This window comes from Pinus tabuliformis, chromosome 4_2 (genome assembly GCF_031772625.1).
Source record: "Pinus tabuliformis cultivar Carrire ecotype Pingquan chromosome 4_2, CPIR1, whole genome shotgun sequence".
In the NCBI taxonomy this organism is placed as follows: domain Eukaryota; kingdom Viridiplantae; phylum Streptophyta; class Pinopsida; order Pinales; family Pinaceae; genus Pinus; species Pinus tabuliformis.
Window position 1 is genome coordinate 1,123,081,694 of NC_142304.1, and position 25,907 is coordinate 1,123,107,600.

General features: G+C 34.3%; 1 protein-coding gene across 1 annotated transcript in view; it reads right to left on the minus strand.

Moving 5' to 3' along the window:
• Positions 1-3,768: 3,768 nt before the first annotated feature.
• Positions 3,769-25,907, minus strand: part of LOC149173608 (subtilisin-like protease SBT5.3) — a 29,791-nt gene continuing 7,652 nt past the window's right edge. The window contains exons 2-11 of the mRNA XM_089426750.1: positions 25,748-25,818; positions 25,456-25,553; positions 25,155-25,322; positions 24,949-25,060; positions 23,102-23,651; positions 11,800-11,897; positions 11,438-11,680; positions 11,204-11,321; positions 10,764-10,950; positions 3,769-4,307 (exon numbers count right to left, since the gene is read on the minus strand). Of these exons, the coding sequence (XP_089282876.1) occupies positions 3,769-4,307; positions 10,764-10,950; positions 11,204-11,321; positions 11,438-11,680; positions 11,800-11,897; positions 23,102-23,651; positions 24,949-25,060; positions 25,155-25,322; positions 25,456-25,553; positions 25,748-25,818 (2,184 nt within the window). The remainder of the gene's footprint in view (positions 4,308-10,763; positions 10,951-11,203; positions 11,322-11,437; positions 11,681-11,799; positions 11,898-23,101; positions 23,652-24,948; positions 25,061-25,154; positions 25,323-25,455; positions 25,554-25,747; positions 25,819-25,907) is intronic.

Below are 25,907 nucleotides of genomic sequence, written 5' to 3' on the forward strand. Positions count from 1 at the left end.
GGTGTAGCAAAGCTCCCCATTTGGATCTGATTTGGACTATACTATCCATGCTCCCCCTCAACACATGATGAATCTTCAAAAATATTTTCAAATGAATAACATGACTTTATAACTCAATTGAGTATGACCTTCCTATCACCAAGAACTCATACTTATGTCAATCACCCAATCGAGTGGGGATACATATTTGACTCAACCACCCAACCAAGTGGGATTACATATTTGACGTGACCTCAAAATTCTATAGAGTACAGTCAACATTGCTTTCTAAGTTGTGCTCAAAGCTTCTTAACCTAGCCATATATTCCATTTAAGTTTTCATTAGCATGTAAAGGATGGCTAACTTTGTTTTAAGATAAGCTCCATTGATTATTCTGCACATTGTGGTCCTCTCTTCCTTGACTAAGTCTCCTTCCTATGAAAATCCCCATTGACTCCATTAATTCCTTTGTGCATCGTGGTCCTTTCTACCTTGTTAACCAACTACCGACTCATCGATGCCATCATAGTTAATTTTATGGCGAATAGCCAAAATGGTGTAATGGCCAAACATGGATGGACACCCCTCCAAAAATGTTGATCCATTCCTTTCCCTATATATCACCTCATATAGCACCACATAAAGTAAGAACTTGGAGGCCCACATGCATGTAACTCCTTATAAAATGAAATTCTTCGAACTTTCAAGCTATAGTCTCAGGGTATGGCCCACAATATCCATTAAACCATAGGCCCTTAGTGTTATTTCTTTTGTTATTAGCATATGACACTTGGTAAAAAATACATGTGAAAACCACTGCAAAACAACCATTGACCCCACTCATATACATACACCCCTGTTGATTTGAAGCCCAGATGCCCTGTTAACAATGGTCACTCCTCTTCCTTTACAATGTTATTATGGGGTTTTTGAGCTTGGCCCACCTTCCACTTGTCAGCATTTAAATACCTCTATGTGTTGACTTTGACTTTTCTCCACTTGTCGGCCCCACTACAATGCCTATAGTGCTGAGTTGGAGCCTAGATGCCCTGGCGGTCGTAACTTTCTCAAAATAAAATTTCATAAGAGTTATAGGCTTGTGGGCTTCTAGGCATTAACCCATTAGTGTGTGTCACTTCCAATGCCCACATGACCTAGCGCTCTTTTTTTTGTAATTGGCCCAAAGTCCTTTAAATGATTGCTTGTAGTGGCTTTTCTTTATTAATAGCCTGAAGGTCATTAGTCACTAAAACACATCAAAACCATCGCAAAAACTAGACTTCGGTGCACCTTTCTTAACTTGACAGAACTATCAACTGCCGACAAAATCTCTATCTCCCAACTCTATTTTCCTAGCACTCAATTGAAATTTCTTTCAAGGATTCCACTTTCAAGGAATCTCTACTACATATTTTGTCAATTGAAGGTCCATCAGTTGTTGTCTTATGCTAGCCCAGCTCCTTGCCATCCAATATAACCTTTTAATAAAGTTACGACCTTCTAGATTTCCAGGATTTTGGGCACTTTGCCTACTACCCTAGCTCAATTCTATCTTTGATCTCTTCTAAATAAGGTAACGGGCTTTCGGCCACTTTTTTCGCTACCCCAAATCAATTTTATCCTAAATCTCTTTTAAATAAGGCCATGGGATTCTGTGTCTTTCGAGCTTCAAGACACCGTAACTTTAATCGTGGAGATCGTAACTTTGACTAAACAAAACTTTTGATTCTCGAGACCATTTTTGGAATTCCACATACCATTAGAAATATTTTCAAAGCACTATCCAACTATGACATAACTAAGAGCATCTGAGCTAAGCACATGGGGCAGAAATGCCTCCAAAGTTTCGGACTCCCAACCATCATAGTCATATTTTTATGCCTTCTCCACTAAACATGATACTATGATGATTCTCTACAAATGGCTGTAGACACCATAGGACTCCCCTGTGAGTGCCTCCAAGGCCTGAGACTCCTAACCATCATAGTCATAGTATTACAACGTCTCCAATAAGCCTGCTACTATGATGGTTCTTTATAAGAGTTTGTAGAAACCATGGAACTCCCCTTGAGCTCAACACACCATGCACACCAATGCCAACATATGTTGCCATCAACTTCAATGCTAGTCTAATTGACACTAATGCTAACACAATTACTGCAAATGCCACTTGTCCAATATCACATATCTTAGCATGACTGTTGACATCAATGTTAACACACTTACTGCCACTAACCATCCCAACAATGTCAACTTTCCAACAAAAAATATATATATATTTAATAAAGAATCAAATGAATAAACAAAGATAGATGGAGATTAAATATAAACTAATAATTCACACTGAACTAAAAATAAAAAACAAAAAAAATATAAATCATTTTAAAAGAATGCAAAATTATTAAACAATGATGAAAATATATCAATAAAAAAAATATGGTTAATTGATATATATATATATATATATATGATTTAAGATATTTTAAAGCCATTTTTGACCTCAAATTTACTTTACATACTAAAATTGGTTTCCATATTTTACTATAAATTAAATTAATATTTTAACTAAAATGAAAAAATTGTGTTTAAAAAATCTTGGGGAATAGGTATTTATGGTAAGTCAAGTTTAAAAGGAAAATGGACATTTTTGAGTGTGTTAAATTAATTAAAATAACTTGAATATGGTTATTGATAAATTTATAATTATAGCTTAAAGTTTATAGACGAATGATATTAGGTAATTTATAATTTTTTTCCAATAATAAAATTTTAAATTTATTGGTTTGATATTTTGTAATATCTTGTTATTTAAATTACATAAAAATAAATAATTATTAATTAAAAAAATTATATTTGTGATTATAATTATAATTAATGAATAAATCAATTTATTTTTATTGAGAGGAATTAAATTTCTTGAGGTGAAAATCTCTTTTAAAGTGAAAAGAGATTTTATCTCTACACTTTATAGAAGGAAATGGATCTATTTGGAGAAAGTCTGTGTTGAATCCATTATATATTCAAAAATACATTTTAAATAACAAGCAATCACAACCTTGATTGAAATCTACATTTTATAAAAAAAGATAGATCTAGACTGGTCTACTTTGAGTCCCTCAAAGTCTTTTAAGAATCCATTATATATTCAAAAATACATTTTAATTAACAAGCAATCCAGCGAAGAAAATCATTCCTCTATTAATTAAACTAAACCATTTATATTAAATAAAAAAAAATTAACCATTGAAATTAATCATATAATAATTCACAATAATTAAATACACCATTTTTACATATAAAATTTCCAATACTATTAATGAAAGAATACTGTAAAAACGATGAAAGGGAAAATCCTTGGATCAAAATTACAAATGCTTTTTTTGGGATTCCAAATGACTCTTTATTATTCAAATAAATAAAATTATTCATTGACATTGCTGCTTTTCCTTCCCAGTCCCCATTTTCAATCAATACTTCATTACACTAATTCCTGGCCTCAACAATATCTATTCAAATATTTCCTAAGAGATCCTGGCCGCTACTGCATTCACAACAATTGGACTTACTACCAAAGGAAAAATCCTTCAATCAAAATTATTAGTATTATTCACTGCCAAATGGATCCCAAATGTCTTTATTATTCACTGCCACTTTTCCTCTCCAGTGCCCATCTTCAATCAGGAGCTTATTACACCAGTAGCTGGTCTCAACAATATCTATTCAAATATTTCCCCAGAGGTCTTTAACTTTTCACAACAATTGGACTTTATCACCAAATACAGAGGTCTTTAACTTTTCACAACAATTCGACTTGGAACCAAATACTTGTCACTTCGCCATGTGAGGAACCCAAATGCATACCCTCCCCCAGTGCCCGCAGTGGGTGTGAGTGTCACATTGAAAGATTGAGTGTCCCAAGTTTTAGAGAACTGGAGCGTCGTTGGATCTACTGACACTGAAACTCCAGTAGGAACCACCACAGTTGCATTGTAAGACCCTGGTCCGTCTGCCACATTTGTCAGATTTCTTCTAACAATCACGGTCCCATTCAATTGAGAGACAGTGATGGAAGGATAGTTGAGGTCATATATCGGAGGTGTGAGTGCCGGGCAGGAGAAATCAGTTAGGCCTGTTATGACTTTTATCTGCTCTGAACTATAATTCGAGCTGCAGAGAAAACTGTAGTAATCTTCGATTGATATATCATAGACTAGGCCAGGATCTGCCGCGTTATTTGGATTGACCTGGCCTGCACCATAGTTGAAAGGACCTGCTGTTTGCCCAATCGCATCATTAATTGGCGCAAAGGTGTTGTCTAATATTGAAGCTGTCATTTAAACCAAAAAAAACAAATTAATATGTTGTTATATGTATCTTAAATATTCCAATCCATTCCACTAGATTTTTAATGTTAAGGAATTATTTTGAATTTTTTTCCAAATATTTGTGAGATGGATGACAAGATTAATTTTATTATTCTATTTTTAAATATAATTAACTTAAAATCAAACCGTTATTGCTATATGATTGAAAGAAATTAAAAAAAAAAAAATCTGTAAAAAAAAAATATTATTTAATTAATTATTATGATACTAATCTTTTATTTATGACATAAAAGTTCTATTTTTGGATAGCAACCTACCTAAAGAGTTGATAACTAATTTTATCAACTAATATTATTCAACGGTTAATTTGTTAAATATCAACTTACAATATTTCTCACTAAAGTATTTTAATTTTTTTTTTAATGCATATAGGTATACTATTTTGTAATAGGTTTTTAATTTCTATAGAATATAGAGCATGTGTTATTGATAGGACACGGTATTGTAACAAAACCTATTTAGATATTAAGAATCTTCATGATAAAATGAAAGTGAATCTTGTTGTATTTTGAACATGAAATTTAATTAAGAAAGGAAAAAATCATGCAAGAGGAGGAAACTAAATTCATATATACTGGCACAGAATTTTACATGGTAAGCCTATTTAGATATTAAGAATCTTCATGATAAAATGAAAGTGAATCTTGTTGTATTTTGAACATGAAATTTAATTAAGAAAGGAAAAAATCATGCAAGAGGAGGAAACTAAATTCATATAGACCGGCACAGAATTTTACATGGTAAAATCTTGATAGCATTTTAATACAAAGGCATCGTTACACAAACCATTGTTTGAAGAACAAAACAGGGCTAAATAAGGTAAATTACATTTACAAAGTCTTATAATTGTTGTCATTGTTAGCAATCTCCACCTTGATAACAATTTTTTTAATCTCTTTCCCATCCCCATTCATTATCTTTTTTGCAAGCCAAGAGAAACCAAACACCTTCGTAGATTCTCTACCAAAATTGGTTTCATGAACATGTCTACTCAATTCTCCTATGTGGGGATCCTTTTGAAAGTTACTTTGTTGCCATCAATTACCTATCTTACAAAATGGTATTTTAAATCAATGTTTAGTCTTGTTGTGATAAGTTGGATTATCGGCCAAATGAAGAGTACTCTAACTGCGAGAGAATACATTCTCTTTCTCCTACATCTTTCTAAGATCACCAAGTAGACCCTTCAACCAGATTTCCTCTTTACATGCATGTTAAGAAGTTATATATTCTACCTTAGTAGTGGATAAAACAATTGTTCCTTGAAGCTTTGACATCCAACTAATCACTCCATCTACAAAAGTAAACACATATCTTGTAGTAGATCTCCTTTTGTCCAAGTCACCAACATAATCTAAATCAACATATCTATAGACTAAATCTCCATAACAATTAAAGATGATACAATGGTCACTTTTTCCTCTCAAATGCTGAAGCACCCATTTCATTGCTCATCAATGTTCATTTCCTGGATTTTCCATGAACATACTGGCAACTAAAAATTCATGTTAAATTTCTAGTCTTGTACACATCATCGAATCCATTAAGTTGTCTTCTACATTAACATATAGTACACAAGACATATATTCCCTTTCTTCATCAGTTTTAAGACATAAACCCGAAAAAATATTGAAATGGGAAGCTAAAGGAACATTAATAGGTTTCATTTTGTTCATACCAAACTTTACAAGTATTTTCTCCCTGTACTTCTGTCGTGATAACAAGAGCTTTCCCATTTTTTTATCTCTATTTATCTCCATTTCAAAGATCTATTTTGCTGCTCTAATATCCTTCATAATGAACGTCTTAGAATCTCGATCCTTTAATGTGGTGATCTCTTCCATCATTTTTCTTACAATAAGCATATTGTCAACATACAAAACCAAGATAATGAATGCATACCATTGAAGTATTTATAATACACACAAGGATCATATTTACGTCTAGTGAAGTTCTAGCTCACCATGGAGTCAAACTTCTTGTACCATTGCTTTGGTAATTGTCTCAAACCATACAATGATTTCATGAGCTTGTAAACTAATCTCTTGTTGTGAACTTGCACAAAACCTTCTAGCAATTCTATTTAGATCTCCTCATCCCAATATCCATGAAGAAAATATTTTTAAACATCTAACTATTCTAACTCATGGTCAATTAATGTATTTAATGTTAATATGGTACTAATAGAAACAAGTTTTATGATTGGTGAAAACATCTCATGAAATTCAAAACCTTCTATTTGGGAGTACCCTTTTGCTACCAACCTCACCTTATATCTTTTAATATTTCCATAAACATTTCTCTTCAATTTGAAGACCCATTTACATCCAACAACACTTCTCCCTTTGGGAAGTTCTATAATATCCCAATTTTTTTTTTTGGCCAAGGAATCCATTTCCTCGTCCATAGCCTTCTTTGATTTTTTTCTATCTTCATCATCCATTGTTTCCTAATGATAAGAAGGTTCCCCATATTCAGTAACCAAAGCTATAAATGAAGAAACATCTTCATACCTATTGGGTGCTCTTCTTTCCCTTGTATGCATCTTAAGAGTGACTCGTTATTGAACTTCTACACTTTATATCTTCCTCACCTTTTTCTTCAGAAGTTTCTTCTTCCTTCCAAAATTTTGAAAATTTTTTGAGTCTCCCAATCAATTTGTTGATTTGGTGATACCTATTCATGTTCAAAATTTTCAACATCTTATTTTAGAACATAAAATTCATGAAATGTTATTTTTCTACTAATGATGATCTTATGTATAGAAGGATCCCACAATTTGTATCCTTTCATAGCAACGTCATACCCAACAAAGGCATAACATTTTTCAATTGGGTCTACTTATAATGTTGATTATTTGGAATAAGAGCATAGACATTACAGCAAAAATTTGTTCAGTACGAACAATTGCAAGACAACAAGACCAAACATTTTCAGGAAATTTACAATTAATAGCAACTGAAGGTGATTTCTTTACCAAATAACAAGAAATGGATAGGGATTCTTCCCACAACTCCTCCTATAGATTAGCATTGTTATTCATGCTTCTCGCTCCTTCCAAAATAGACATGTTCATAAGTTCAAGAATGTCATTTTAATGAGTACAGACAATGGTTTTGTGTCCTTCATCATTTCAATATTTTTCAAATGAGAACCAAATAAATTCATCGACAACGTAATTTTTTAATTATTTACTTGTATTGCATCATTTCTTTCCCACCACAACTTTAACTTATTTAAAAACATTGAAAATGTCAACCTTTCTTTTAACACATAAACCGAAACTTTTCTAGAGTAGTCATCAATATAAGTTACAGATTCAAATGCACCTCCATAAGACATTGTAGGAGATGTTCCCCAAAGATAGGAATGAATACAATCCAAAACCCCTTTACTATTATGACTTCTAGCCTTAAATTTTGTGTACATTATTTTCCATAAAAATAATTTTTACAAAAATCCAAACTTAACGAATTCAAATTAGGAAGTAGTTTATGATTCATTAATACTTGAAGGCCCTTTGCTTGTGTGACCCAACCACTGATGCCATAGACAAGTATCTTCTCATACCTCCTCAGATACAGTAACTGCCTCATTGGCTTAAGTAATACCTTTAAGTTTGTAGAGGCTTCTGATCTTTTCTTCTTTCATAACAACTAGAGTACATTTTGAAACTCTCAGTGCTCCACATTAACATGTGAATTTGTAACCCTATGAATCCAATACTCCCAAATAAATCTAATTATTCTTCAACTCAGGTACATGTATAACATTAGTCAATGTTATAATCGTACCATAATATATTTTAATTTTGACATTTCCCACCCCAACAATTTGCTAATATACATTATTACTCATAAACATAAAACTTCAATTCACGACTTGATATGAAGTGAAGCAGTTTTTGAGCGGACTCATGTGATAAGAAGCTCCAGAATATAACAACCAATCTTCAAAATGTTGAGAAATATTGTACATAAACAAAACTTCATCTATCATATCTCATTCAACATATAAAAACTCGTCAATCATACCTCACTCGACTTGATTTGCTTCGTTCTTTGGGTCTTCATTGGATGCTTGTCTTTTCGAATAGTCCTTCTCGAGATGCATTCTTTTGTTGCAGAGCCAACATTTGGCTTTACACTTCTTGCCTCTTCATTTGATCTGGAAGAAGCTCTTTATTTTTCTCCTTTCTCTCGATCAACTTTTTGCTACCATAGATTTTGTCTTAGAAGTTTCAGTGAAAGACTTCCTCCATACTTCTTCAAATAATAGAGATCCCACAACATAATCAAATTCTAGATATTTAGTTGTGCTCAAACTGATAGAAGTCACAAAATGGTTCTAAGGCTCAAGGAAGGAGCATAACAAAGTAATGACTTTATCTACTGCTTGAAAATTAACCTCCACATTAGTCAACTAACAAAGAAGGGTATTAAATAAAGTTAGGTGGTTTGTAATTTTAGTTCCTTCCTTCACCCGTAGGCTATACAACCACCTCTTCAAATAATTTATGTTGATTAGAGACTTGGTCATGTATAAAGTTTCCAATTTACCCCACATGTGTGTTGTTGAGGTTTCTTTGGAAATGTTGAAGAGAACATCATCTTCCAAGCACAACTTGATAGTACTGAGAGCTCGACCATCCAAGTCTTCTCATTCTAAATATGTCATGCCAACATGTCTCTTTATTACCCCATATAATGCTTTGTGAACCCTTGTTGCACCAACAAATCTTGTACCTTTAATTTCCACAATGCAAAGTTATTTACTCGTGAATTTTTCCACCTCAAACTTTGGTCTTTGTCATTTTACCATTTCTCCTCTTACATGGTTAAAGTTTTCTTTAATTTTTAAAAAATTGAGTGGGTGCTTTCAAATTTCCAAAAAGAATCCTTACATTAAGGTTTTCCCTTGTTTAATTTTGTGCTTCCTTATTTGAAATTTAATTTTCTGATTTTTCTTTCTTCTAGTTTTTCCATTGGGGTTTTATAAAAAATAACCCATTTCTCAAAAATAGGTTTCCCCTACTCTTTTTGTGAGAAACCCATAACTTAGAAATGTTTTCAGTAAATCTTTAAAAAATGAATTTTCTTTTTATGAGAATAAATTATTCTTTTAGATTATTTACTGCTAAGCAAAACTCTATTGATGTTTTTAAATTAAATACTCGCTCTACTGCCTAAGATCCCGAGTTGGAGAATCTCAATTCAATCCGATTCTCTATGACTGGCCACTTTTTCTCTGCTGGCCGATTTGTCTCGACTTTTCTATTGTGGTTGTCTGCACCTCTTTGGTGTTTGTTTTCACTTTGTGGCCACCCAAATCCGTAATTTTTGCTACTCGCTCCTTTACTCGGCTTCATGAGTACAAAAAAAGGCAAGATTACAAGTTCACATCTCCTCTGTGGGCCCTGCTTAGTCATAGTGCAGACCTTTTCTATGCACAACTTCACCATGTCATGGTTTCACTTCAAGGAAAAATGATGGACTTCAGCTTGTGACAACTACACATGATTTCTCAACTTGAATTTCCTTACATGTAAACTTTCCACATTCAATTCAATTTTTTCTCACAACTTTCTTTCTCTGAAATGGTTCTCCATCTCACGATCCTCACAATCAATTTGGCTTCGATGCCACTTGTTGTATTTTGAGTCTATAATTTAATTAAGAAAGGTAAAATGCACACAAGAAGAAGAAACTAAAGTCATATAGATAGACACAACGTTTTACTTGGGTGTCTCAAGGAAACCTCCATGGAGCAAGGGATTGGAATGCTTTTATTATTCATGGGAAACAATGTTACATAGTAGTTTAAATGGTAAAACAAAGTTTACTGGCGTAAATTACATATACAAATTCTTTTAATTATTGTCATTATTAACAAATCTCCATGATTGAAAATCTTGTTACATGTTTTTCTAATAGATTATATAAGTTTCATTTATATATTAAAATTGTTTCTTATAATTTTTTAAAATTTAACAATTTAAATAAGCGTTTTGATACTTATTATGAATTGATGTCTATTATAAATCGATTCATATAAACATTTACCAACTATTTAATTCATATAATTAAACTAATTTATTTTTAAAATTATTATCCCTAAACACCAAATTAATATAAATTTTTTATTTGTAAAACAAGATATCCAATTCTATATCACTATTTAACTGATTAATATTATTAAACATTTATTTTATGGAATATCAACCTGCATTCTATGATATACAGATATACCGTAAATAAAGCACCCAAATTTGTATATACCTGTGGTCATAATGGCAATATCACTATTTAACTATTTAATATTATTAAACATTTACTTTATCGAATACCAACCTGCATTCTATGATATAGAGTAAATAAAGCACCCAAATTTATATATACCTGTGGTCATGATGGCAGACCTGATGGCTGCTGGGCTCCAATCAGGATGTGCATTCCTTAGTAAAGCCGCAATACCAGCAACATGCGGGCACGCCATAGATGTGCCAGAACGTATAATGAAAGGTACAGCTGGTGTTACTGGTATATTTGCTGCGAGTATGTTCACCCCTGGAGCTGCAATATCAGGCTGCAATGGAGAAACGGTTAAAAACTTTCTTTGCAAAGGAATTATAATGCTTTGACAATGGATATATTATTTTACCATTATTTTATTTCTTTTATCACCTTGAATCCATAAATTGTTAGAATATGTTAGGTTGAGTTCAAAATCAAATTTAGGTTTAGCCACTACCCCCCCCCCCCCCAAAAAAGGGGCATATTTATCAAGAATTAAATATATCATGATATAAACAAGTGAGTTGTGGGCATTGGATTATAACCTTGAGTATATCAGGAGTCTCCGGATTCTGCCCCTGAGAAGAAAAGCTTGCCATCACCGGAGCTGGCTTTATGTTTATGTCAGTTGGCTGTTGATCAATGGAAGCCGACGGGGAGTCACTGAATGAGCATCATTTAATTGGGAATTAGCGTTTTGTCTGCAATAACATTCATCGTCTAAAAGTCTTCCTAACCAGCTTTTACTACAAGGAAAAAACGCTGTATCTAAATCCTACCCATAAGCGATGTAGTCAAAAACTTCGCTTCCATTAATTGCATCCAAATGTGCAGAAGGAAGAGTAAAAATAGTTGCAACAACTGTTTGGTCGCCTTCGACATCATTGCAGAGAATTATACCTACTCCTCCCGCCGAAAAAACTTCTTTACCTTTATCAACCAGTGGATTGCCACCGCGAAGGCAAGCAACGATGTTTCCCTTAACTTTAGACGGATCCAGTGATCCGGGGAAACAGTGTTGTCTGCAACATTTATCATAAAAACATTTACCATAAAATTGTTTTAACACAGCATCACAAAGAGGTGTATGATTGAACTAATACTAATCCAATAACTTCTTCTTTGGAAAATGTTATCATACCCAGAATAGTTGGTAGCATTTGGGTATATCACGTCCACTGATGATACCAGCGGATAGTGTTGTCCCTGAGGTGATATGGACGGGTCGAGACTTTGTCCCTGGCCTCAAACAAAAACATACAGAATTATATTCCAGCATAATCCAGAATTATATTCCAGCATAATCCAACCTAAAAACATTAAATACCAAATTTTAATAATTCACCCGAAAAGAAATGTGGTTAATTAAAAAAAGGGGAAATATCAAATTTTAAAATTTTCTTTTATGTTTTTCCACATCAAATTTGCTATCTTTACCTTGATGGCAGTATATTTTGGAAATCCTATGAACATGAAATCCAACATCTCCCACACATCTCTGGAATTATATTTCCAAAATCTGTAATTTAGTTACAGTCAAGTTTTCCATGAGAGAATTTCCACCATCAGTTTTATTGGTCTGTTAGCACTATAGTTACCAAATTCGTTTGAATCCGATAAAAACATTTGAAAAGTTGTCCATTTGATTTTAATAGCTAATGGTGCAATGAAATTCAATTAGGTTGATCTAAGGAATTGTTTATGCTCATGTCTCGAATGTTCGAGAAATTAATTTTAACTATTTGTTGCGTGGCAATTTAGGTGTCATAATTAGTTGTTTAGGTTAGTGGAGGAGTTTGATTTAATGTTGATGTTTTCCATGTAAATTATTTAATTGTTTAGAAATATTGAGAAAAATACTTTTACTCTAAGTTTTTTATTCTTATGAGAACAAGAACTTGCATAAAACTCATTCTTATCAGAGCAAGAACTTGCATAAAACTCATAGGCATTGGCGAGTATGTACTCTAAGCTCTGCCGCTACTAGAAGCTTGGGAGCTGATCGGAACGCTCCAAAACCGCAGGGAGCTTCAATGGGTACTTTGGAGATTTTGGAGAGCTTCACTGCAACTGATTTTGACATTTTGGGAGCTTCACTGCAACTTAGGTGTATTTGACATTGATAGCTTGGTTCTTGCTTAAAATGATGGAACTATGCAAAGGGAAGGATATGCCGCTAGGTTTAGATTTGGATATGGGTCTGGAACTAAGAGAAACAACTTTTTATGGAAAGCCCTTCTATCCAAATGAATATGAGGTGTCTGGCCAATCCTGATCTTTGTCATTGGAAAGTTATTCGTTCTCCAAATATATACGGATGGCGGATGGATATAAAAGAATTTAGGAAGATTGTTGGCCACGGGCAAAACCATCATTATGGTCTAGCTAAAATTATGAAATATAAATATTATTCAAAAAACAATTTTTAATTTAATTTTCATATTTATTTAAGTATAAAATATATATCAACTTGGAAATTTATAATTTTATTATACAAACACTTTTTAAAATATCATTGGATTAAAACTCTATTGTTAATTTTTTTAATTACTATCAATATATATTTTATTTGTTCCTATCTTTACCTCTATTATAATTAGATGTAATATATACAATATTGGTGAAGTTAAATCAACCATGAAGAATTGAAACAATATCTTAACATATAGCTTTGCATGAAATCGCCTAATAATAGAATAATAACGATCTTTTTTCTCTTTGGATGTTTTGCATGTTTCTTTGCTCAAAAAGAATTTGATTGAAAAATGATTGATGCTTCAAAAAATTGATTTTTTTATAATGTTTCAAAGTTAAATCTTTTACATGCTTCTTTGTAAAATAGAATTTGATTAAAATTTTTTGATAAAAATAAATAAATTATTTTATTTTTATTAAGTTATAATATATTATATTATTACCGTCCCATCTTAACATTTACTATAAATTTGGCAATACTTCTATCCATAGCAGCTACTCATTCTCAAGTACCCGCCTACTGAAGACTTGTGCAACGTAAATAAAACTCCAGAGATTAAAAAGTCGAGGAGGAGATTAGGTCAAGGCAACATAAATAAAACTCCAGAGATTAAAAAGTCGAGGAGGAGATTAGGTCAAGTCGAGGAGGAGATGATGTCAGCTGTAGTGAAAGCGCTTCCTTCAATAAGCCAGTGGCTACAACTTGTGCAACATGGATAAAACTCCAGAGATTAAAAGTCGAGGAGGAGATGATGTCAGCTGTAGTGAAAGCGCTTCCTTCAAGAAGCCAGTGGCTACGTAGCCTGCGAAGAAAAGGCAAAAGCCAGGGTGAAGCGGATTGTTGACAGATCCATAAGTGGAACTCCGATTTTTTTTGTTTAAAGAAACCCGAGTTGTCCCGGTCATAGTCTGGTATCTGAAGCCACTCTGCATGCATAGGGAGCCTTTGGGCTAAAAAAAAATTGAGGGTAACGGACAGAGCAAAGGAACTGAATTGCTTTTCTGCTGCATCACATCCCTGAACACAGAACATGTGCGATGAAAGCGGCAAACTTACGAGACTACTCTTTCCGTGTTATCATCGGGTGTCCTATGTATCGAAAGGCGTGACATTTCCGAAATATAATCGGGGGCCCTCTGCAATCTTGATCAGGCCTTCGACTCCAATAAAAGAAAGGGCTCTTACAGTCACCACACAATAATGAAAAGCCTTCGACTCCAATAAAAGAAAGGGCTCTTGCAGTCACCACACTATAGAGAAAATAAGGCAAGCACGTTTTGCAGCACAAAAAGTCAACCGTTCAAATTTGGAACAGATGTTCCAGCTCGTTATAAAGATTAAGATTGGGTATCGCCCTGAAATTATAGTTTGTAAAAGCAAATTTCAAAAGCACGAATTATAGTTTGGGAGCACGAATTCTTTAACAAAGCCTATTTCAAAAAGAGCAAAAAGGGTTTCCTGTTAGAAAAGAGAAAGTTCCATTATGTTTGTCTTATAAAATGGGCTTATTTGAGGAATTTATTGTTCATATTTGAAAGTTTTTTAATTAAAAAAAATATTGAGTGTGAATATATATATAATTGGTAGAGAATTGTGCACTTATTTGTTTTTTGGTTGAATTAGAGTGTCAAAGAAGTCACTGTAATACATTATTACAAGTTGTTATGTTTGCAAGTTTATTTGTTTGTTGAGTGGTATCCACCTAGAACTGAACAAATGGGAAAAGTCAAGAGACCAAAAAGGTCAAAGCGACAACAAGCGATGTTCGAGATTTATTTGAAAGAGTTGGAAGCGAAAAGACATAAGAATGTCTTTACATTAAAATGCATAAAAGAATGTATAGATGACAACATTTTTCCCCTCATTGCAAATGCAGATACAATCAAGGAGGTCTCGGATACACTTGAGAGGAGTTTTGGTGTAATTGGGAGTATTCAAGTTGAAGATGAAAGTGGATTTGTAGCAGCAGATCTACAAAGAGATGAGGAATTCTGTGAATCCCACTTGAAAGTGGATGACAGTGATGATGGTTTTTTACTAGAATTAGAGAAAGAGCACATAAATTCTGGTGAATCCCATTGTGCTTAGCCACAAATGGATGTTGATTGTGAAAATTATGTAGAAGAAGCAGAGAAAGAGCACACAAATGCTCGTGAATTCCACTGTGCACAAGCACAAGTGGATGAAAATTTCGTGAATCCAGCAACAGTGCTTGCAAATCACAATGACACTGCCATTGTAGTAGCTAGTATTATGGTGAAACCGACAACTAATATTGTTGATGTAAATTTTGATGAAGAACAATTGACTAATGATGAATGGTTGCATATGATGCAATAAAACATTTTATTGATAAATTGTTATTTCATAAGAGAAGCTCACTTGGGTCTAAAAACCAAGTGGAAGAAAAATTCTTTGAAACAACAAAAGTTAGTAAAAAAGCAAAAGAAACAAAAGCAGAGAAAGAAGTTCAAAGAGAGAAAGCTCTCATTACAAAAAGAAGAAAAGCGATATGGTTCTACAAATATTTTTAATCATGAAATTGATTTCGAGTGTGCATGTAAACATGACGATTATGAAGAAGTATTAAAGTTCCTTGAAGCATGGATTGTAACACCATGTCTTGATAAAGTATTCATAGAAGGTGTAGAAATGAATCTTGAAGACCGCATTAATGATGAAAACATTAATGATATTTTCAGTTATTGGAGTCCTGAAGAGATAAAATTTTATTCTCATCTTATGTTGTAGCAAATTGATGATCAAAATATTAGTGATGAAGAGCACACAATTGAAGATGACATGTGACAACAATTCACATATAAGAATATTTTTGAAGTAGAAAACATGTATGGAAAACCCGAACAAAAATGGAAGAGTTGCACTAGAAAACGAAGAAACTAACATTTGAAGCCTACAACAAAAAAAACAAGCAACAGCAATTCAAAGGATACAAGATCTAGAATAAAAAGGAACAGAAAATGAAATTCAACTGTCATATTTTTTAAATTGTAAGACTAGCTGAGACTTGAACCAATAGACATCTTAGTTTAATTTTTTGTAGTTGTAATTAAGGGGAGCTTTTGGAGAAACTGATTCCAACGATGTGCAAGGTGTCAATTCAAGCGTCATAATTAGTTCTAGTTCAGTTTATGCTAGTTGAGTTTCAGTTGAGTTCGACTTCGATAATTTAATGTTGATGCCTCCTATGTAATCTATTTAACTCCTTAGGAATATTAAGAAGAGCACTTCTGCTCAACTCTTTCATTCTCTAACATAGAAGGTTAAGGTCAATACTCCACTAAACATTAACGCCAATAGTGGGTTGAACACATAGATAGCGATGCACTAAAAAGGAGAGGAAATAGAAATAAGTATAAAATTGAAAAGAAGAAATATTTTTTAAATTAACTCTTCTTAGAGGACTGGAAAGTTAAGAAGACTAGAAAATCAAAATTTGTGCAAGTGGACTGCTTTGTTTTGAAGTGATTAATTCTCTCATATTTTGACAATTTTTACATAAATACATTTAAAATATGTATTTTTTTTGTTAAGCATGAATATATTTTTTTTCTAGGTTAGGCCTTATTTGTAGCTTGAGTAGTAATGATCTAGGGTATCTAACGAATCAAAATTATCAGGATATGTGTGAGTCACACCATCCCTTAGCACATCTTGACTTTTGCCCATAGAGTTTCTAATGAGCACCTTTACACCAAAATTTCCTTAGTAGGAAACCTTGTCACCATATTCGTACTCATAAGAAAATTTAAATAAGTTTTGAAAATAAAAGTCATGTTTTAAAAAGAGATTTGAAAAGGAAAAGAAACCATGGATTTTTTTGATAAACAATCTAGCTAAAACTATTATTGAGATATATTAGATATTATTCAAAATTTAAGATGAATTAACGAGAAAATGAACCGAAAACATCATTATTGAAAAAACAAATATATGTATCTGTTGAAGATAATGGAGAATCTTAGAATAGTGTGAGTTGGTTCATGAGACCTCAGGATAGAAATTAGTTTCTATTTCTAAGGGTATGGTTCTAACAACCCTAAAACTATATAAGCTATATAATGTGTGATGTACATTGAGAATATAGAGCATTCTGCAGAGCCAGACTCTCGTTGTTCAGACTCTCTTCGTAGAGCTAACTAGTGGGTATTTTATTTATCAATACAGCATCTCATTTTAACATGATATCAGAGATACAGGGCTAAGAAACTTGTTCACTGGGTGGAAAGAGGCCGACGCGCCTGAGTCGAAAACAATGCACATTTTTTTGCGGAAAATCGCATCAACCTCAGTACTTCCCTTATGCATTTCTTCTTGGCAACAACAACGTGACTATTTGGTGGAACGACGCGAGTCTGCATTGGAAAATCGCGTCGACCCAGGTGAGGTGAAAAATACTACGGGTTTTTTTCTTTTTACTTGTTGCATGTTTTTATTGGCACTTATCACCTGGACAATCGAGGAGGAATCACGCTATGCGTGGAGATCTATTGCTTTGCATGGTTGGCAGAGAGGTGCAGCGGAAGTGTGGTGGTCATGAAGTAGCCCGCATGGAGGAGGCTGAGATTTCCATTGTCAGCTGTTAGCATAGTCCCTGTTTGCCATGGTTGAGGTGGCCGTGAACATCGACTGCGAAACATCCACAGTCTTTGATAGTGTTGTGGTTGGGAGCTGCATCAAAATATTTCAAAGGCAACCTGCATTAACCAACTGAAACTCCACATCCCCTGCAATCCGAGAAGGAGTCCACGTGTAGGAGGTAAAGGTCGTTGCAGACTGCCAAGGAGGGAGGACAGTTGTGAAGGCCGTAAGCAGTGGTGGCACGAAGCGTGTGCAGAAAAACTTTGTTGGTGGGGATCGGAGGCCGTGGAGGGGGTGAGAAGTACGTGAGATCTGCGGCGATGTGCAAAAGGATGCATGAAAGTCAGAGGAACCCTGCTACTATGGTTGTCTGCAGACTTCGTTGATATTGGAATCACGCTATGCGTGGAGATCTGTTTCTCTGCGTGGTGGGCGGAGAGAGGTGCAACAGAAGCGTGGTGGTCGTGAAGTAGCCCGCATGGAGGAGGCTGAGATTTCTATTGTCAGCTGTTAGCATAGTCCTTGTTTGCCATGGTTGAGGTGCCCGTGAACATCCACTGCGAAACATCCACAGTCTTTGACGGTGTTGTGGTTGGGAGCTGCATCGAAATATTTCAAAGGCAACCTGCGTTAACCAATTAAAACTCCACATCCCCTGCAATCCGAGAAGGAGTCCACGTGTAGGAGGTAGAGGTCGTTGCAGACTGCCAAGGAGGGAGGAAAGTTGTGAAGGTCGCAAGAGGTGGTGGCACAAAGCGTGTGCAGAAAAAATTTGTTGGTGGGGATCGGAGGCCATGGAGGGTGTGAGAAGTATGTGAGATCTGCGGAGACGTGAAAAAGGCCGCATGAAAGTCAGAGGAACCCTGCTACTGTGGTTGTCCAAAGACTTGATTGATATTGGTATCACAAACATTGTCTTTGATAAAGATCTGGGTAGATCTAACATTTTTTTTCCCGTAAAGCATATATTTTTGAATTGTAAAGATGAATAATCAAATAATCGAAGCATACTTGAATGAGCATAACAAACTTCATGGCTCCAATTATACGAATTGGAAATTCAAGATGCAAACTGTGCTTGAAGTGCAGAGTGCTTGGACGATTGCAAATGGGGATGAGATGAAGCCCGCAGATGGATCGACGTCGATCCCAAATTGGGAGAAGAGAGAAGGTAAAGCAAGGACGTTGCTGAAGATGTCAATGAAAGAATGCATCATACCACATATCAGAGAATGTAAATCAACAAGCAAAATCTCGAGAATATTGAAGGATTTGTATGAGATCAGGAATACAAATCGTCTCCTATCCCTGAAGAGAAAGATTTTATCCCTGAAGATGGAGGAAAACGAAACAATTGCTTCCTTCATAGCGAAGATAAAAGATCTGAAGAACAAATTGACAGACATTGGTGATATAGTTGCAGATACAGATTTAGTGACAATTACCATGAATGGTGTGACCGATGCCTACCAAATGTTTATCACTAGGATAAATACAAGAGAGAAAATCCCAAAGTTTGAAGAACTGACAGGAATATTAATGCAAGAAGAAGAAAGAAGATTGACTTTAAAGCCCTAGAGTGCAGATCTTGCGTTAATTGAAAAGAATATATTTTTCAAAGGAAAAGGAAATTTGCAATGTAACAAAACTGAGGAAACCCACAAAAAAGACCAAATCAAACTCAAGGTATGCATTTGAATAGAAATAACTCTGAAATTAAATTTTTTTATTGCGGAAAAATTAGTCATATGGCTAAGGAGTGCAGGAAGAAGAAATATCATGAACAACAAGAGAGGCAGAAAATACATGAAGGTCATCTCGCAAATGATAATCATGTGTAAACCTTCATATTGTTCATGGGACACTTTGATGAGAATGTTGATGCAGACATCTGGTATGTAGATTCGGGAGCATCCACACATATGATGGGAAATAGACAATGGTTCGAAGATTTTAAAGGAATCAACGAAGGAGCACAAATCTACCTTGGTGATGATAGAAGTCATCAGATCAAAGGTTGTGGGAAAATTTATGTTACTTTACGTGATGGTACTGTAAGACATATTTATAATGTCATGTATGCGCCCGATGTGACAAAGAATTTGATTTCTGTATCCATGCTTACACATCAAGATCTCAAAGTTGAATTTTTAAAATCTAAATATTATATTAAAGATCTGTTGGATGGCATGAATAATATTGCTTTAGGAGTTCGAACAGGAGGCCTGTACAAATTGAATGTGAGATCAGCACTAGTTCAAGCTTTGACAACACTGAGTTTGACTACAAAAGTGTCGTGGCATCAGAGATTTGGTCATATCAACTACAATGATTTGTTGTTACTTCATAAAAAGGACATGGTAAGAGATCTTCCTATAACTAAACAAGTGCATAATGATTGTGATGCTTCTACATTAGGAAAGATGCATAGAGAAGAATTCCCTATTTGAGTAGAAAGAAAACAGAGAGACATACTTGAATTAGTGCACACAGATCTTTGTGGACCCATGCAAACAAAGTCATTAGGAGGTGCACTGTATTTTTTAATGTTTGTTGATGACTGCACAAATTTTTCTTGGGTATATTTTTTGAATAAGAAAAGTCACAGATTTGAATACTTTAAGCAGTTTAGAAATATGATTGAAAAGCAAACTTGGAAGCACATATAAATTCTCCACTCCAATCAAGGGGGAGAATACAGGAAGGATGAACTTATCAAGTATTGTAAAGACCATGGGATATTATAGCAATTCAGAGTACCCCATACTCCTTAGCAGAATGGAGTAACAGAAAGAAAGAACAAAACATTGGTGGAATGTGCTAGGAGCATGTTGAAAGGTAAGGATCTTTCAAATGGTTTTTGGGCTGAAGCGTTGAATACTATAGTTTATTTGAAAAATAGGAGTCCTATAAAGAGTCTTGAGTTAAAACTCCTTATGAAGCATTATATGGATTCAAGCTTACAGTAAAGCATTTGAGAGTGTTTAGGTCTAAAGCATTTGCCCACATTCCAAAGGAAGATAGAAGAAAACTAGATTCAAAAGCCATCAGATGTACCTTTGTAGGGTATTCTTTACAATATAAAGCTTATAGGTTATTTAATCCCTCTACTCACAAGATTTTTGTTAGTAGAGATGTCATATTCCATGATCAGGTTCATGAAGAATGTGATAAGTGCAATGAGGAATGGGATATTTCATTCTTGGTGGAAGAAAGTGAAGAAACAAGAAATAACCAAGATTACCAGACAAAGGCAGAAGAAGAGAATTCAGATGCAGCAATCAAGCCAAGTCCAGTAAAGGAAACTCAGAATGGGTTAGAAGCAACACCAACACTAAGAAGATCAGTTAGATAGACTCGATTGTCTGCTAGATACAGGGAAAATGCTTTTATAACTAGTATAATGAATGTTATTGAACCTTCCAATTATAAGGAAGCAAATGAATGTAGTGAATGGAAAACAGCTATGGAACAGGAATATGAATCTATAATTAGGAACTACACTTGGGAGTTGGTTGAACTTCCTAAAGAGAAACAAACCATAGGTTGTAAATGGTTGTATAAACCCAAGATTAATGCAGATGGAACCATAGATAATTTAAAAGCTAGATTGGTAGCAAAGGGGTATTCACAAAAAGAAGGCATTGACTATGAAGAAACCTATGCCCCGTAGCTAAACTAAATACTATCAAAATGTTGATTGCTTTAGCTACTAAGAATCATTGGACGATTCACCAACTATATGTAAAATCTCCATTTTTAAATGGGGAATTGAAAGAGGAAGTTTATTTAGAGCAACTTGAGGGGTTTGTCGAGAAAGGAAAAGAACATTTAGTCTTTAGATTAAAGAAAGATCTATATGGACTAAAGAAAGCACCCAAGTCCTGATATGAAAAGATTGTTCATTTTTTTAGCAACTTGGCTACAAGAGAAGTAAAAACGACCCTAATTTGTATACCATGAAAGATGAAAAGGGGCACATAGTGTTGATTTCTTTGTAAGTAGATGAGTTAATTGTTACAGGTGATGTTATTGCTCTAACCAAAGAAATAAACCAACAAATGTCACATGTGTTCGAAATCAAAGACCTTGGTGAATTAAGATGTTGTTTGGGTCTTGAGATCTGGAGAGATTCAGGACAAAATTTTCTGTCCCAAGGTAAGTATGTTAAAGGTCTACTGCAAAGATTCAGGATGGATCAGTGTAAGGTTGCAGCAGTACCACTACAACAAAACATTAAACTTTAGAGTGAGGATGGCTCTAAAGAGGCAGACGCGACACTATATAGACACCTCGTTGGGAGCTTAATCTACCTGACCACTACTAGACCGAATTTGGTTTATGCAGTCCGTATGCTAAGTCAATATATGTCCAAACAACTTGAGAGTCGTTGGAATGCAGCAAAATGTGTTTTAAGGTATCTACAAGGAACTATAGACTATGGTATTATTTATACTGATTCCTCTTATGTTATATTGACAGGATTTACAAATTCTGACTAGGTTGGAAATGTAGACGACTACAGATCCATGTCAGACTATGCATTCAGTGTTGAATCCGGGGTGATTACATGGAGTAGCAAGAAACAGAACACAGTTTCCTTGTCTTCAACGGAAGCAAAGTATCTAGCTATGTGTGCAGCAACATGTGATTCAGTTTGGTTGTGGAGACTTCTCCAAGATGTCGGGGAAGAACAGAAAGATGCAACAACAATTATATATGACAAACAGAGTTCAATCAAACTTTCTAATAATCTGGTGTTTCACAAGAACATTAAACACATTGATACACAATTCCACTTTCTCTGGGAGAAAGTACAATCAAAAGAAATCCATATTGTATATTGTAAAACATGTGATAATGTTGTAGACATTTTCACTAAGCCTCTTGACTTTGAAATGTTTAGGGAGATGTTAGGCATATTTGTGAACCCCTTCTCCATTAAAGGGAGTGTTGAAGATAATGGAGAATCTTATAATAGTGTGAGTTGGTTCATGAGACCTCATGATAGGAATTAATTTCTATTTCTAAGGGTATGGTTTTAACAACCCTAAAACTATGTAAGCTATATAATGTGTGATGTACATTGAAAATGTAGAGCTTTCTCACTCTCTTCGAACTTTTTCCGTAGAACTAACGAGTGGGTATTTTATTTCTCAATACGGCATCTCATTGTAACAATCTCCAAGTCTAAACTGTAAAATGTAAAGAACCTAATTTGAAATTTTTTCATGAATTTTTTTAATATTTTATAGAATTCAAACTTGTTAACTATGTTGAGGCTGGTAAATCGAATTTAATAGGATGACATAGACGTGCCTACTTTCCTCAAATAGAGATAAAATGATGAAATAGTTTTACGTACTAAAAATGTACGGCCGTCTCCGAGACTAACAAGTGACGGGAAGTTTCTATCAACGCTGCTTGCTGCAACAGTTATGACCCATGGTGCAATATTTTGAACTGACCCTTTATCTGGACCATAATTGCCAGCTGAACAGACAACTACCCTTCCACTTTGGACAGCATGGAACGACCCAATGGAAATTGCGTCTCGAGAATAACCGTCAGGAATGTAACCTTGCGCACCTCCGATGGAAACAGAGAACACATCAACTCCATCACTTATCCCTGCGTCGAATCCCGCAAGAATATCTGTCTCTTCACAACTCAAACTCTCGCCTTCGGCAGTCCAACAAACTTTGTAAGCTGTAACTCTGGCGTAAGGAGCTGCTCCTTTTGCAACCCCTTGTGCACGTCCATATAAACTTGCATTTGCCACAAATTTCCCACCTGCTGTGGACAGAGTGTGCGTTCCATGCCCATCCTGGTCATACGGGGAAAGATTATTGTCTGCCGGAGGCCCGTGTACATTTTGAAATCCCTTGTAGAAGTATCTGGCTCCGATCAATTTCCTTATATCAAACAACACTTTAGAGAGAGACTTTGATTATAAGAATGAAAAGCTCAAAGGCTGTTTTCCAATCAACTTCTTATTGCAAAACACTTCATATCAGGGGAATTGGCGTTCTATTAACATAAACAAGCATGTACAATATCAGGGGAATTGGCGTTCTATTAACATAAACAAGCATCTACAAAGAGGTAATAATAACCACATTGTATTACTAGAATAAACCACAAGTAAATGAGCATTCACATCTTTATCTTAAATTCAGATTTCCCGAATATTTTGGAATTCTACAATTAGGAGAGGACTGAAACAAATAACTTATTTTCTGACAATTCTACAATTAGGAGAGGACTGAAACAAATAACTTATTTTCTGACTATAAGATTTCAAAAAATTTACAATTTATATAAATTTAAGATATACGAAAAAATGTAAAATAAGTATTTTAGAAATATTTTGAAATTTAATGATCAAGGAAAGTCAAACAATTAATTTTTTTTAATCATTCAATTCAAAAATAGTCCGAAAACTTAAAAAAAATCAAACAATTAATCTTTAATCATCACATCCACAAATATTCCCAAAATTTATGATCCAGCCCATTTCTACACCATGAGACTCTTACCGACCCAAAATAGGTTATTTTGTTTTGAAAATGCACTTATGCTGAGAGAAAATATCACTCCCCAGTTGAAATCTGAGCCTGGAAAGATCAGGACTTTTGTTTTGGACAGATAATGAAATGATTATGGAGCGAAAAAAGATTTGGCTTCACTTGTCTGGTGATTATGAGAATTTTTTGGGACTAGATCAAATAGTTAAATGGTTATTTTCTAAAATATATTTTAAAACTAATAAGAAAAGTCTTTTATTTTGGAGTAATGCATGAAAAGATTATGATAAGGATAAGAGACTTGGCTTCACTCTCTGACATGATTATAATTTTTTTTTTAAATATCATCAAATATTCAGTGAAAAATGGTGACTTTTATTTAGAGTGTAGATTTTTAAAATATAGTTTAGAATTACATAAACAGAAGTCAGATTAAACAACTCACTTTAAATAGAGAGGAGTGAGATGAAACAATTGATTTCAAATAGATAGACAGGAACGAGATTAAATGATTAACTTTATTTTAAAATATTGTACAAATCTACTATCGAATTAAATTAGAAATTTAAAAGCTTCAAAATGTAATTCAAATTGACATTTACCATCACAGCAAACCATTCTTAAATAAAAGAAGGAAAATTCAAAATAGTAGCATGTTTAAGCTACCCACTATTGATCCACGTACTTGTTGCATTGAGCTGGACCAAAGCCGGCTCCATTTTGGCAGACCCCTTTCCATTTCGAAGGAATATCACCCATATCCTTGTCACTGAAGCTTTCTGATTGGGGCCATACCCCTTAACGCACAAGAACAACAGCAAGAATATGAACACCAACAACACAATCCAAGTGAATTCATCTCGTTATACAGAGCTATGTCATAGGGGCTACCTGAATCCAGATTACCGATGATGACATCGTTCCCAAAACTGCCACTATTCCACAGAGAATTCGAAGGAACAGAATCATCGTCATTTTGCAATCCAAGGAATTCGGTTGAACGAGTGGTATGCAGAACTATTGTTTTGCTGGGAAATACAGACACAACTTGCGGGAGTTCTGAACAGTAATAATCCCCAACACAATCATCAATTCAGTTATAAAATGAAAGTTATGTCTACATTTAAGTTGCCTGGTCATTCATTTTTTTGAAAGAGACAAGACTTATATGGCTTAATGACAAGTAATTTACTTGAGAGAGCAACAGCCTGGTCTTCGTCAAGGGTAGCAGCAAAACCATTCATGCTTCTAGTATAGGAGTAGAAGATGTTGTCTTTAGCAGCCTCCTCGCTGTAATTTTTCATAGAAAAAATAATATGTATAAGAACCCAAATTATAGCTTGCAGGATAAGAACCAAAGCTTGTAGCAGCATGTCTACATATAAATGAAAGAAAGACCTAACGAGGGTAAACTACTCTTGTCATTTCAAATAAATTTTAAACAACACTATTCATCTTTGCAAGATATTCATTCAAATAATTACCTTGCTAGCACTGATCCCAGAAGCTGATGATGAGATTGAGCTACCAGTTCGCTTTCTAGCTTTTCATCATGCTGTCCTCCTAAATGTTGGAAATTTGTGAAAATTCCATAATAGACAGACAAAAAAAATGCTCTGTTTTTATACTCTGTTTTAACACAGA